General features: G+C 44.1%; 1 protein-coding gene across 17 annotated transcripts in view; it reads left to right on the forward strand.

Moving 5' to 3' along the window:
• Positions 1–13,815, forward strand: part of SNAP91 (synaptosome associated protein 91) — a 182,792-nt gene that overhangs the window by 95,720 nt on the left and 73,257 nt on the right. For 10 of the 17 annotated variants that reach the window (XM_019520405.1, XM_019520408.1, XM_019520411.1 and 7 more), the window contains 5 exons: positions 316–343; positions 2,185–2,294; positions 3,431–3,534; positions 8,027–8,041; positions 8,164–8,331. In XM_019520405.1, the coding sequence (XP_019375950.1) occupies positions 316–343; positions 2,185–2,294; positions 3,431–3,534; positions 8,027–8,041; positions 8,164–8,331 (425 nt within the window). The remainder of the gene's footprint in view (positions 1–315; positions 344–2,184; positions 2,295–3,430; positions 3,535–8,026; positions 8,042–8,163; positions 8,332–13,815) is intronic. The other 7 variants (XM_019520406.1, XM_019520415.1, XM_019520414.1 and 4 more) reach the window with 4 other exon arrangements.

Consider the following 13,815-nt stretch of genomic DNA (forward strand, 5'->3'; position numbering starts at 1 on the left):
AGTGTAGGTTTAGATTCTAAACTTTAGAACCATACTATATGAAACTTCAGGAGGCTTGAGTCTTTACCAACAAAAAAAAAAAAAAAAAAGGGAAAGTATGCTTTACTTGAAATTTTAGTTTCTATGCATAGTTGGTACATTTGCTTCAATCTCTCTTTTTTTTTTTCTTCACATGAGGGTTTTAATGATAAATTGAATAACTAAACTTATCAATACTTGTATTTAATATTAAATGTTTGGTTTTTGTGTTTTTTTGTTTTTGTTTTTTTCCCTAAACTGTACTTACTTGAAAATCTTTGCAATAATTTTCTTTAGATCTGGGGCTCCTTCTCCTTTAAGCAAGGTAAATATTTAAGCTTATATTAATTAGTCTCTCTATCCTTTCTAGTGACTAGCATGTAAGATGTATTCTTTAGTTGTTTGGACCTGGATGTTACATATCTTTGTTTTTATTTTTAAACAAAGTTCAATTTATCTGTCAGTTTGTTTTAAGCAATAAAATTGTCATAAAATTGAGTCCCTAACCTTGGATCCTGAATTGTTCTTTTAGGATAACCGAAAATGCTCTTTTTAACTCTTGACAGTGAACGTCTTTGCCAGAAGATGGCAATCATGTTCTGTAGAGGTTTAATAGGCCACCATTCCCTCCCCTGGATTGTTTCCAGGTCTACAATGCAGAGCCTGCTTTTTGTCTCAGTTTCCTAACTTCTAGCTGTTTCAGTGATGTTTGTTCATCTTGTATATCTGTTTGGCTGTGTTTTTCAGAACTGCTTTTGCATATCTCCACACTCTCTCATGAGAACAAAAACCTTAATATCCAGCCAAATTATTCTAGTAACTTCAGCGTTAAGTATCTTATTCTATTGATGAATGTGATCCCTTTTTTTCTCTCCACCTTGGTCATGTCGGCTTAGAGTACATGGTCTGGATGCCAGATATTTGCAGTTTGTCATTGGCTGGTGTTGTTCATTTCCATGGCTAAATGTGCTGTAAATTTAAATGAATATTCTAGAAAGCCTTTATTTTGTCTGCAGGAAATAAATAGTAGAAAATTTTAATATTAGCAGCAGTTTCCTTTAAATTGCCCATAAAATCCTGCAAGGTTGTCTGTGGCAGTGTAACGCTCATCCCACCTATTGGGATGGCCTCTTACTTATTAGAGCTGCACTAACAAAGCTGGAATTGGGTTTAAACAGATTCCTTCATAATAGACACCAAATAACTTCCAACTTATTGGGAAGCCAATACCCATGCTTTAGATTCCAGATTCTGTAATATATATTAGATAAAATTTGACACCTCTAACCCACTTCTGAAAAGCTCCAAATACACATCATTTTTTTTACTAAAATTCTGCTTCTTAAAGGAACACTGTTCCCAAAAAGCTTCACTTTGGTGTTTATTGTGAAGGGACTCTTTACAGCCCTGTGAAAGCAGGGTGGAGGGGTAATTTATCCACAGTAATTTAATTATAATTGTTCTCTTAATGTGCAATACTGTCCTGTTTTGATCTATACTCCAGTGTACCTTTTTTGCTAGATCATGGTGTCCTTTTCAGAAGGCTATTCTTGTTACTGGGAAAATTGTATAACTCCAAGAGAACTGGTCCTTTGTTTTTACATTCCCAAGGATCTGCCATCTCCATAGTTTGATACTGGCATTCGTCCTGAGAAACCTTTACACATTAACTCTGTTGTCCTTTTCATGGTGAATGCTTCTTGGTCTCCAAACTAATTCTTCCTCTCCACCATCACTCTGGGAGGGCGCAGTACTCTACAATGATGCATAGAAGGGATAACGAGAGAATTTGTGAAGGGATGGGAGTTGAGGGGAAGGAGGGCAAAAATTGAATAATGGGATGAATTGAGGAGGAAAGACTCAGTCTATGGAAAGCAAGTTTAAGCTTTCTACCATATTCTATGGAATCTTTTTTTACATGCATTCAGAGTAGGAGGAGTTATTTTTGTACTGACCACGCTAGTCAAGTGAAAACAGTGCAAAGCAAATATATCCTTAAGTACTTTAAAAAAGAAATGCCTTATCTGTAACAAATTTGACTTCCTTGTATCATTCCTAGGTTTTATTCCAATATAAAAAAATTAAAGAGAATCCTGAGTAAATACTTTCTCAGTAAACTTGGAATTCTGTATTTGAGTGATGCATATTTTGTATCCTTATCTCCAGTCTTCTCCAGCCACAACTGTTACATCTCCTAGTTCTACTCCAGCAAAAACTATTGATACATCTCCACCAGTTGATCTCTTTGCAACTTCTTCAACAGCAGCTCCTGTCAGGTTAGTTTTGCCATATTTTAATCATGCTCCGTTTTTAACTAAGACCGTGGACAAGTGGTTCTTAGCCAGGGTACTGTGACACTCTGGGGTGCTGTGAGATCTTTTTACAGAGACTCTGCAGTGCTGCTCAATATTGTCATTGTCCGATGTGCAGATACCTACACAAGCTGAACCCTGAGGTTTCAAATAGGAATCCATAGTGTCAAAAACATTCTAACCTGTTGTGGTCTTTTTGAGTTCATTGCAACAGAAAAATGGCTCTCTTTTTCTGTTGTCAAGAAACAAGTGGAAGCTAAGTGCTGGCCCTTTTTCCAAGGTGTATTTGAGTCTAGCAAGGGGGTGACAAGTCTGAAAAGCTTCAAAACTACTGCCATAGACATTTCACTTTGTCTATTTGAGGAGCTCAGGTTATTTGTAGCACTAAAATGCCAGGTCAGTAGATGTGATATTGGTAAAATATTCACAGTATTGCAAGACTCATGAACATATCTTGATGCACTAAATTGTTTGCTGTGACTAATGCAACTTGTAACATTTATATAAAAATGTTAGATATATATCAGCTTCCACAGAATTGACACTAAAACTGTTTTATGGCTCCATCATGTCTGCATCTGCAGTTAAACATAGCTATATAATATAAAAACCCAGATCTAATTGACTAAAATATGTATTTTAATAGGGATAGTTCATAATCTTAACAAGCAGAAAGTGAGCTAGTGCAACTGATTAATGTTGTAAACCCGAATTGCCTTTCCTGTTTACTTTGCTGTTTTTGAATGGTGATATAGGAATGTTCCTAAGCTTTGAACAAGTGAATAATGAACCTTCTTCAGTGAAACAAAGTTGCTTTGGCCCAGCCTGAAATGTTTCATTTGACATGAAACAGTATCTTGCATTTCCCCTTGTCTAGTTTTTTTAACCTTTACATTGGATTGTTTTTTAAAATAATACCCTGTTCTGAAAGAAAAGTAAGTCACCTTTTGAAAAAGTCAAAAGAGAACATTTGCAGTTTCTGAAATCCTCTCATTTCAGAACTTCATCATGTTGTCACTCTTTTAATTTTTTTTTCTTTTTGACCTGAAATTTGCAAGTCTAACCTAAACCTGCTACTCCTTCTCCACCCCTCCTCCCAGTAGCACTTCCAAACCATCCAGTGATCTTCTGGATCTTCAGCCAGACTTCACATCAGCTGTGCAAGCAGCTCCAGCAGCTCCTGGAGGAGCAACTTCATGGGGAGGTAATGTAGCCATTTCTTTTTGTCTAGGTCTCTGTCTTGGGTTTCACTTTAGCTGCCAATCTAGACTAGAAAATAGTTCTGCCCCTGATGTACTAGAACTAAGTGTGACTGGATAAAGGGACTTTGTTGTGTAAAATGAGGAAGATGTGTACTACCTCACAAAAGTAAACAAGAACAATCTCTAGAAGGGAGACACCATAAAATTGCCAAATAGACTCACTATTATTTCTTGCATTTCTTAATTTGTTCTTGTCCATCTATGCTTGCAAGTGGTGATATCTTTTCCTGTAAATGCCAACACTGTTGGATCCCTTAAATGTTAAACACTTCCATAAAACGCTTCTGTTCTTGTCATCTATAAGTACCATGAAAATGAACTCAATTTTGCTTTGGGCAAACTGGATTTTCATAGATGTTGTTTAGTGGACTCTGATCCCAACTGAAGTTTCCAAGAAAGAAAGTTTCCTGGACAGTGAGTTTCAGCACAGTCAGTTATTGACCACAGATAGATCTTGAGCTATGGAACTATAGTGGGTTTTGGGTCTTCAAGTTTCAATATATAATGTCTTGTACCCTAGCCTAAATGCATACAGTTACTTCACTTCTCTTGAATTCCTAAGTTTGGAAGATCAAGCAAAGGAATTTATTCATTTGTTCTGCTTTTGCCATCAGCAGCAATTCTGGTATGGCAACATAAAAAGTCACCATTGGTAACCACTATTTTCAAAGATATTAAGACCAGAAAAGATGTGACATCAGCCAGCTACTAGAACCTTTTTGCACAGCCTGGGTCATGGAATTTTTACTAGTTATTTCTGTACAAAACCACTTTTGTGGAAGTTCAGTACCTCCATTGATACCTTGATTTAAAGACTTTCCATCATGTTAGGTATCCCACATTCTTATAAGTTGTTCCAATGATTAACCTGTAAACTAAGACAAAATGTGTAATTTTGTTTGTGCTTAAGGTTTCAACCACTGCATCATGTTAAGCTTTATCTACTAAAATAAAAAAAACCCCAGCCATCTGCTTTTGGAAATTTCTTCCTAATGCAATGGCCACCTCATTACTAAGGCTTGTGAAAGGTTTGGAGAGAAGCAGGTTCGGGTTTAAAAGTGGCCAAATGAGCTAGACCTCTGTTTGGGTGACTTTTCTTGGTTTGATGTGCTGTTTGTGCCTGGTGTGCCTCAAATTAATGCTATTCTCATTTGTCCTCAGCTAAGTCTAGCTGTGGTACTAAGTAGGGATGCACCAACAGAGATTTTGGGGGCCAATACAATAGCCAGGCTTTTTTTTTAAGGAGGCATATCAGCCGATCCAATTTCTGATGCACAGCCTAGCACCTTGAAGAGCTCTGTGAAGCTGGTAAGTCTGTTGTGGTGGAAGGTGAGAGGCAGATGGAGGCCCCTACAGTGAGAGGGGGTGTGGAGCTGAGGCAGGTGCTGCCCAGCTGGTGCAAGGAAGGATGTGGGACATAGCTGCGGCTCGTCCAGGGGGTGAAGAGGTGGGAGGCAGCTTTCACCACTGTGTGTACCCCAGGACAGCATGACGGGGTGCCCCCCCGGATCTACATGGGGTTGTGCAGGCTGCAGCTGCAGGCTGAGGTCAGGGCTGGGCTAGGCTGTGCTTGGGGTGGGCAGTGCAACTGGGTGGGGCTACGGCGGTGGGGCTGCAGCCACCCCAAAATTCTCCATAGCTTCCCACAACCACCCCCTCTCAGCTCTACTGCTGCCTGCCCTGCCCCAAATGCAGCCTGGCCCAGCCTGCAGTGGTGGGAACCACCCCCGCTATGGCCCCTGGACGAGCTCCAGCTCTGTCCTGCACCCTGCCCCTCCCTAGCTAGGCAGTGCTTGCCCCAGCCCCGCTCTTTCCCTCAGCGCAGGGGGCCTTGATCTGCCCAGCCTACTCTCCTTTCCTCCCCACTCCCCTTTTACCACAACAGACTTACCAGCTGCATGCAGCTCTCCAAGTTTCTGGACTGTACTCCTCATCACTTATGTGCTGTGGCTGCATGCATGCACAGGACATTTATTGGTCACATCAGGCTGATTTTTGTTCCAATACAGACAATTTTCTTTATATCCGTGCCAATCCAATATTGGACTGATATATCAGTGTACCTCTAGCACTAAATGAGCTAGTACGTGTAGTCCAAGCAACAGCAGAAGTCATTCTTCTTAAAATGAGCTAAAACTATGTACCAGTAGTTGTTCCTTCCTCTCTTTAAGTTGGTGGCTTTTCTGTTTTCCTGCTTGCTTTTCTCTGGATAAGGAATATTTCTTACTTTGGATGCACTTTTTTGTGTGCATGTGGAAGTTTTTTGTACTAAAATTGTTTTTGTATGTATGGCAAGTTAACTTTTATGCAAAGAAAAAGGTTTGAAAATCTCTAAATTTTCACTATCTTGTGACCTGTTAATTTCTAATTCAGTTATCTAGAACAGTTTGATCATGAAATAAGTACAAGTCTACAGGCACCCTTTCACCAGGCTCTTAATTGAGCTCCTTTCCTTTTTCCCTTTCTAGGGATAGCTCATACTTCATGCAAACTTAGTATTTGGGTCCCATTCCCTCACTTCCCACCCCCAAAAGCACCAGACATTGACTTTTTTGAAAATCTGATGCTAATTATCTAATGAACTGGAAGTGACATTTCATTTTACTATGAACTTGAGTCATTCAATTCAGTTGTTAGCATATTAATATTGTGTTGTACAAGTCCTTTCCAAAAGGAACTTCACATCAGCCCCCCCCCCCCCCCCCCCCCCCCCCCCCCCCCCCCCCCCCCCCCCCCCCCCCCCCCCCCCCCCCCCCGCATGGTTATGAAAACTACCATATTTACCCATATAACATATGTCCCCAAATAAAGGATGCACGTCATTTTGAGAAGATTAGTTAATTTTCCCCTCCTTACTTTTCAGAATCTTAATGGCCACAGCATGGGCTCACCATGGCTAGATAGATGGGTGGAATCCACTCAGCATTGCTCCCCCTCTCCACAGTTACAGGTTTAACTTTGTTATAGCTGCTTCCCAATTGGCAGTAAGTTTTCCAATTTAGTAGCACCTGTGACAGGGTTAAATCTGTTACTAGTACTACAAGTCTTTGAATTATGATTGATTTGGTTACGCTTCCTCTTGGTGCATGTTGCCTAAGTATTAACTATTCTAGGAGAAGTATTGTGCAGGGTGGAAGGATATTAAGATGAATGAGTGGGTTCTTTTCTGCTTAGGGTTTGTTTGGTTTTTTTGTGGGGGATTTTTTTGGGCAGTTTTTTCCATGCAAAATTCTTAAATATGATACAATAAGTTCTGAAACCACTATATTTTTGGTAAATAACTTTAAATGGTTCTTGAGGAATTTAGTTGAAATAATTGGCATAAAACACATGAAGAAATTTGGGGGGTTGTGGATGGGTGAGACTTATTTAGGTAAAATAGAACATAATTACTGTGACCTCCTTTTCCAAGGAAGGTTGAGAGATTATGTATTGGACTAATATTTCTCATTTGGCTGGCTGAAATACTTTTATATTGTTTAATACTTTTAATACAGTTTTTAGCTTGGTGAATTCTTGATGCGACTCAGATCACTGTAATCCTGTCAGTCCAATGTGATTTGTGTGTGTAATGTTGCTGGTAGTTGGATGTGCAATGTACATTGTCCTTGAAGTTGAGTCCTAGCTTCTAAGAAACCTACAATAAATGTTCTGTATTGCCCACTAGACAAATAGTCCCTACGTCTCAAATTTAAATTTCTTTTTGGTAGGCTTAAAGTATTAGCACCAAAATAAGTAGAAGAATGGTTATCAATAGCTACAGTATTGACAGCTTGGAGTCATCCAGTATTTTAGACATTGCATTTTACAGAGCTTGCTGTAACTTTTGGATTAAAGGCAATCACTTTAAATAATCGTTTAAGAACCTCACAAGTCATTCATAGTCTATCAAAGCAATGTGTGAAGTGGGAACTAGTGTAACCCACACAGCAAAATAGCCAATTGTGCGTGTTAGTCCTTTACCACTAAGATGGGTTTAAAATGATATTTTTTTTCTCTCGTGCTCTTTTTTTCCCTCTTGCACTTTTTTTTTTTTTTTAGTGAGCACAAGAGAAAAAAGTTGTTTTAAACCAAAAATTATCAGCAGTCTCTTCAGACCCTGTGCTGCTTGCATTCTATCAAATGTATACTATCTCCAAGGAATTAGTTTATCAAATCAGTTCAAACTCCTGTGCACCAATGAATGGATGTTTTGAGTAAAACTCTCAAATAGTTTTGTTTCACATCAGGTTCTGCACTTGTATGTTCTTTGCAAGGCACTAGAAGACTTCTGAGTATATTAAATATATTTAAGTTGCCTTTTTGTGAGTTCTAGCTTAAGACCTTTTACTAGCAATTGGTTTATGAAATGTATGGCTAAATTTTCATCTGGCACTTCTTGTTAATTCTCATGTTTCTTTACATTGCTATCGTTTTAATGGACAATGTTGGCAGATCTCTTAGGAGAGGGTGAGTAACACTCTAACTTCTAATAACTCTTGAGTATGACCTTTTTGGAGTTGAGTGTTTAGTGGTTTTTTCCCTCTTTCTTACTGTTTCTGTTTTTGATCTTCATATATGGTTGCATATAGATAATCTGGCTGCACTTTCCAGTGTTACTTCTGAGCCACAGATTTCAGATCCCTTTGCACCAGAACCTAGCCCAAGTACTGCTGCAACTACTGATGCTCCAACTACTTCAGCTTCTGCTACAACTACAACTATTACTGCTGCCACTGCTGAAGTGGATCTCTTTGGAGGTTAGTTTGGCTGCTCTAAGAATGTTCCAGTTCTGTAGTTTAAATGGAGAACAAGCAGTGTTTAAAATATCATAGTTTGACTCCAGATTTGGTAAATCTGATGGCTTTTCTAGCATCTGTAAATTCTGTTGAATCTGGTAACTCAGAAAAATATTTTAGTGGAATTGTTAAATTCTATCATACATTTCTCCTTTTATGACTTTCCTTCTTAATATGTGGGTGTTCCCTGTTTGGGATATTCCCTATTGCATCCCTTCACTGGTTGAAAATTGTTCTTCGATCTCCTTTCTATCAAAGCATGGAATTGAACTATGAATGAATATGAAATGTTATTTGAACATAGGCAGATCAACACAGTGAGTGAGTTTTTATGCTGGAATTTTAAGTATGGGTTGTAAATATGGCTCTACAGGTACAGGCCCATTGTACAAAAATGGCCGTGCTTCACAGCCGTTTGTCATTCTATCTAAATGGAATGCAAAAGCACCAAATCATGCATTTACTTTTGAGCCTACCTTTAAAATAAAATAATACAGGCATTCAAAGTTTGTCTTTCTGTATCTGGTAGCTTTTACTTCATATTGACAGGAAATGTATGCATTGTAATTGACTTAAGTAACTGGTACCTTTTTCCTGCTTCTTTGTATAGAGTCCTTATTTGTACAGCATTAGGGTCCGTGTCCAGGGTCTTTATAAGGCAGTCAGCAGTTAAGCGTTTCCTGGGCTGCAAGGTTGGCAGCAGCTGCAGCTGATTATTGAACTGGAGCGAAGCTAAAAAGAGGCTTAAAAACTCCATAAGCTAAGTGCAAAAGAGAGGGAAGGCAGTGGTACTAAGGAAGAAGCACAGGGCTTAGATTGCTCTGTTAGGGTCTAAGAAAAGACTGTCCGTCTGTTTTGCTATCTCTTTTTGCTTTATTATTTGTGGTGTTTCTGTGGAGGCAAGTTTGCTTCTTGGAAAAAATAAACTGGTTAGAAACCGAAAACATGCAGCTGACTGGCCTTGAGAAGGTCTGTGTCACACAGGGGATTGGCTGGGAGAAGAAAGCTGTGTGAAGTGAATGACCCCCTTACAGTCTATTGAAGAAGGTGAGGTGGCATATCAAATAACTAGATCTGTGGTGAGGCGGCTTGCTTTCTTCGTACTTTGCAAGTTAATAACTCTTTCCATTTTAAGGGTCCTATAAAACTGAAGGGAGTGATGCAAAGTGTGACCTCCTTTTCTTTTCTTTCTTCTCCTCTTTTTTTCTCTCTACCTGCCTGCCCCCTCCCCCCACAACCTGGATGCATTGGCTAGGAACAGAAGTTGCGCACAAACCGGTTTAAGTGATCAGAAATTGATTTAAACATGTAATGGAACAAAAGTTCAGTGCACATCAACCAGTTTCAAAATGGCTGCAACTGGTTTAAGATAAACCTGGTTGAATGTAGTATCAGACTTAACTGACTGAGGTCAAACCAGTTTATGGAACTTCGGCCCCAGATCCCTTCCTGGTTTAAGTGAATCAGAGTCCCTCAGCATGCTTTTTAGCCCTAGTTTAGGCTGGGCTGTACTCCCTGCTTCAGAGAACAGGACTGCCCCTGCCCCTCTGCTGTCTAGCCAGAGCAGGGGTGGGGGTCTGGCCTGGCATGGCATGGCATGGCCCCCTGAGGTGAAGGGGGCAGGGAGGGAATTTAGTTTCCCCTCTTCCCTCCCCTGTCCTCCTGGGAGATCCCAGGCGGGGTCTACCTGGCCAGGGGCAAGTGGCAGAGGCAGCAACCAGAACTGACAGACCCCAGCTGTGGTCCCTGGGTGGGAGAGGGGATGGAGTGGGAAATAACCCTGGAGTGGTGGGGGGGGAGGAAGGGACCTTGACAGGGGCTGCTGTGCCCTGGCCAGGCAGACCCTGGCTGGGGTTACGGGGGGGAGGGGAGGGATCAGGGAATAAACCACCTCCCTACCCCCTTCACATTTTAGGGAGCCTTGCTAGGCCAGCATCTGGCCAGAGTCTAGCCACAGTCCTCGCTTTGCCCCCCAACCCCTCCAAAAGCCTGGCAAGGGCTGTTTTCCCCCCTTCCCTTCCAGGCACACCCTGGCTGGAGTACTTGCAGGCCAGGGTGGAAGTTTAAACACCTCCCCAATCATACTCAGGCTGCTGGGGCCTGGCCATACCCCTCCCTCAGCTCAGCTTCCCTCAGCCACTGTAGAAGGGAAGGGAGGGCTTGCTCTAGAGCAGGGGTGGGCAAAATATAACCCGCGGGCCAGATCCAGCCTGTGAGGCCATTCTATCCAGCCCATGGGCCCCTAAAAAAAGAAATTTAGAAAATGAATACTTATTTGTCATTGGTTCCTGTCCAAAATGATAGGAACCGAGGGTAGTAAGACCCAGGGGAAGCCCGGTGGGCTCCCACAACAGCAGGGCCCACCCAACCCCACCCCCCCAGCCTGAGACCACATGGCTGCTCTGCACCAGAACTGCAGGGGAGGAGCCCGGGTGGGGAAGGAGCCCAGGGAAAAATGGCCCACGGAAAAGCTGAGCGCAGTGGGGGGAAAAGCAGCCCCTCACCTGCCCCGTGGCTGGCGCTCGTGGCTGCAGCACAGGGCACCAGGCGAGGGACTGCTTCACCCCCTTCCTCCCCCTCGCGTTCAGCACCAGCTTCTAACCTGGCTCCACGGCCAACCTGGGCCCTGCACCGGCTCCAGGTTCACCCGTTGGGACTGCACATGGTGACAGCAGCTCTGGCCCCCCTGCTTGCCGTGCAGGGCAGCGTTTGCCACTGCCACCTCTGGGCTACCCAGCGCATGAGCTCTGGGCAGGCAGCAGCAGCCAATGCCCAGGGGGGTGCTGTAGCTGCTGTCACTGCGATGGGCGAGCTCAGAGCTGGCGTGGGGCCCAGGCTGGCAGCGGGGGCGGGTTACAAGTTGGTGCTGAGTGTGGGGAAAAGTGGCCCCTCACTCTCACCCCGTGGCCTGCACCCCGTGCTGTAGCCACTTGCAGCCCGCATGGGGCTGGCTGTGCCTGCTCCAGGCAGCCTCGCATGGGCTGTGAGTGGCTCCAGCAGGGAGTGCCAGGCACAGGGCAGGTCAGGGGCCACTTTTTTCCATGCGCAGCACCAGTTTCTTCCCTGCTGGTGAGCAGGGGGTCAGGGCCGTGCACTGCCCCCTGCCTGTACCGTAGGGCTGGGTGCCACTGGGAGTGAGTGGGCGGGGAGCCAGGGAAAGCATGGGGCCTGCACTGGTGTCCCAGGGCCAGTGCCAGCAGGGCACCAGGAGCACGGGGTCCTGGCTAGCAGGGGCTCTGGAGCCAGGCCAGCTCCCCCGTCTTCTGGCTGGTGCCGCCCAGCCCCGCTCCACAGACCCCTGCCAGCCTGTACCCAGCTTTGGGCCCCACCGGTGCTGGCCCTGGGACATTGGTCCTAAGACATTGGGTCATTGGTCCCAAGATGGTGACCAGGCAGCAGGACACCTGTCAAAGGCCGGGGCTAGCTATGCAGCCATCAACAGCCTGCCAAAACTGGGTAAGTGGCCCTCTGCCTGAAATAATTGCCCGCCTCTGCTCTAGAGCCCCCGACTTCTGGCCTGACACTGCATTTTCAGAATCAAAAGTGAATATCTATTCACTTGCTTGCCAGTTGAATCTACACAGGTTAGACTAACCTGAAAAGATTGAATCAATTCAGGCTTGGGCTTATGAATATCTGTACTTGGCCGTGGAAATCGGGTGTGATATAAACACACTAGCTTAATGCCCTTTGAGGACATTAATCTTGCACTTGTGCTACCTACTGACTTCTGTCCCTCTTGTCCTTGTGGGATGTCTTGTAGGGTCTTTGCTAGGGTTCACTTTTCTATGCAAGCTTTACTGTTATCTGACTGGATGACTTCCCAGTTAGTCTCCTCATCTCTCCCCCAGTTACCTCCTGATCCACTAAACGCAAAAGGATGACTCCTTAATATTTACCGGATGCAAAAATGTGCTTCGTTACAAAATAAATTTACCTGTAGTTACTCAATACCTTGCTGTATCAATTTTCATAATGGTTATTTCTTTTCAGTGGTTTCTCCCCAACCCACCTTTCCACTGGCAAAATTGTAGTGAAGGATTTTCCACTCAGCTTTTTCAGATTTGTGTACAATAAGCGTGCGGATCGTGAACAGCAAAGCTAAAGAGATTTATTAAACAGGCTTTTTTCAAGGTGCCTTTCCCAGTGACTTTAAAACGGACACCCTGAGAGTTCTGAAGCCTTCTTCTGTCTAGCCCTTATAAAGAGCAGGGTTAGGCAACCTGTGGACCCGCTGTATCTGGCCTGCAGAGAAGGGGCTTAGAAGGTGGGTAGCAGTACTCCAACTCCGGTCTGACTGGTGTTGCATAGAGGGGGAGGATCACTTCCTTGGACCTGCTCGAGATGCATCTGTGGATGCATGACAAGGTATGGTTGACCTTCCTGACCGCATCCCCACACTGCCGGCCCATGTTTATCTTGGCATCAGTGATGACTCCAAGATCCTTTTTTGCCTCTGCACTGACGAGAAGGGAGTTCCCCAGCCTGTAGGTCTGCTGCTGGTTTTTCCTCCCCAGGTACAGCACCTTGGACTTGTCAGTGTTGAAACCCATCCTGTTCTTATCTGCCCATCCCTGTGATCTGTCTAGGTCCGACTGCAGCCTATTCCTCCCTTCTAGTGTGCCCACATCGCCCCACATCTTAGTGTCCTCAGCAAATTTGAACAGGGTGATTTTTACCTCCTTGTCCAAGTCACTGATGAAGATGTTGAACAGTGTGGGTCTGAGGACCGAGCCCTGGGGGACCCCGCTGCCCACATCCCTCCAGGTCGAAAATGACCCATCCACCACCATTCTCTGGGTGTGGCCCTCCAGCCAACTACTGACCCATTTGACTGTAGGTGTCGACACCACAGTCCCTTAGTTTTTTAATGAGAATGGGGTGAGAGACAGTGTCAAAGGCCTTCCTGAAGTCCAGAAAGACTATGTCCACTGCTACCTCTGCATCTAAGGATTTGGTGACCTGGTCATAGAAGGCCACCAGGTTGGTCTGACAGGACCTGCGTCTGATGAACCCGTGTTGGTTGCCCCTAAGCATAATCTCCCCTGCTGGCCCCTCATGGACGTGGGCCAGGTTAATTCTCTCAAAAAGCTTCCCCAGGATCAAGGTAAGGCTAACTGTCCTATAGTTTCCTGGGTTCTCCTTCCTCTCTTTTTTGGAAATGGGAACCACATTGGCCCTTTTCCAGTCCTCTGGCACCATACCAGAGCACCACAAGTGCTCGTAAAGCCGTGCCAGGGGTCCCACAATGACCTCAGCTAATTGCCTCAACACTCTGGGGTGGAGATCGTCTGGACCAGCTGATTTAAATACATCCAGTCCCTCCAGAAGTTCCCTGACTAGATCTTAACTGACCTTTGGCCTAGGTGCGCCTCCCCTGGGGCCTGAGGGGGGCCCGGTGTGGGGGCTGATCTGGTCCCTGCTCAGGAAAATGGAGGCAAAGAA

The sequence above is a fragment of the Gavialis gangeticus genome, unplaced genomic scaffold, assembly GCF_001723915.1.
Source record: "Gavialis gangeticus isolate Ggan-Ray unplaced genomic scaffold, GavGan_comp1, whole genome shotgun sequence".
Lineage (NCBI taxonomy): Eukaryota > Metazoa > Chordata > Crocodylia > Gavialidae > Gavialis > Gavialis gangeticus.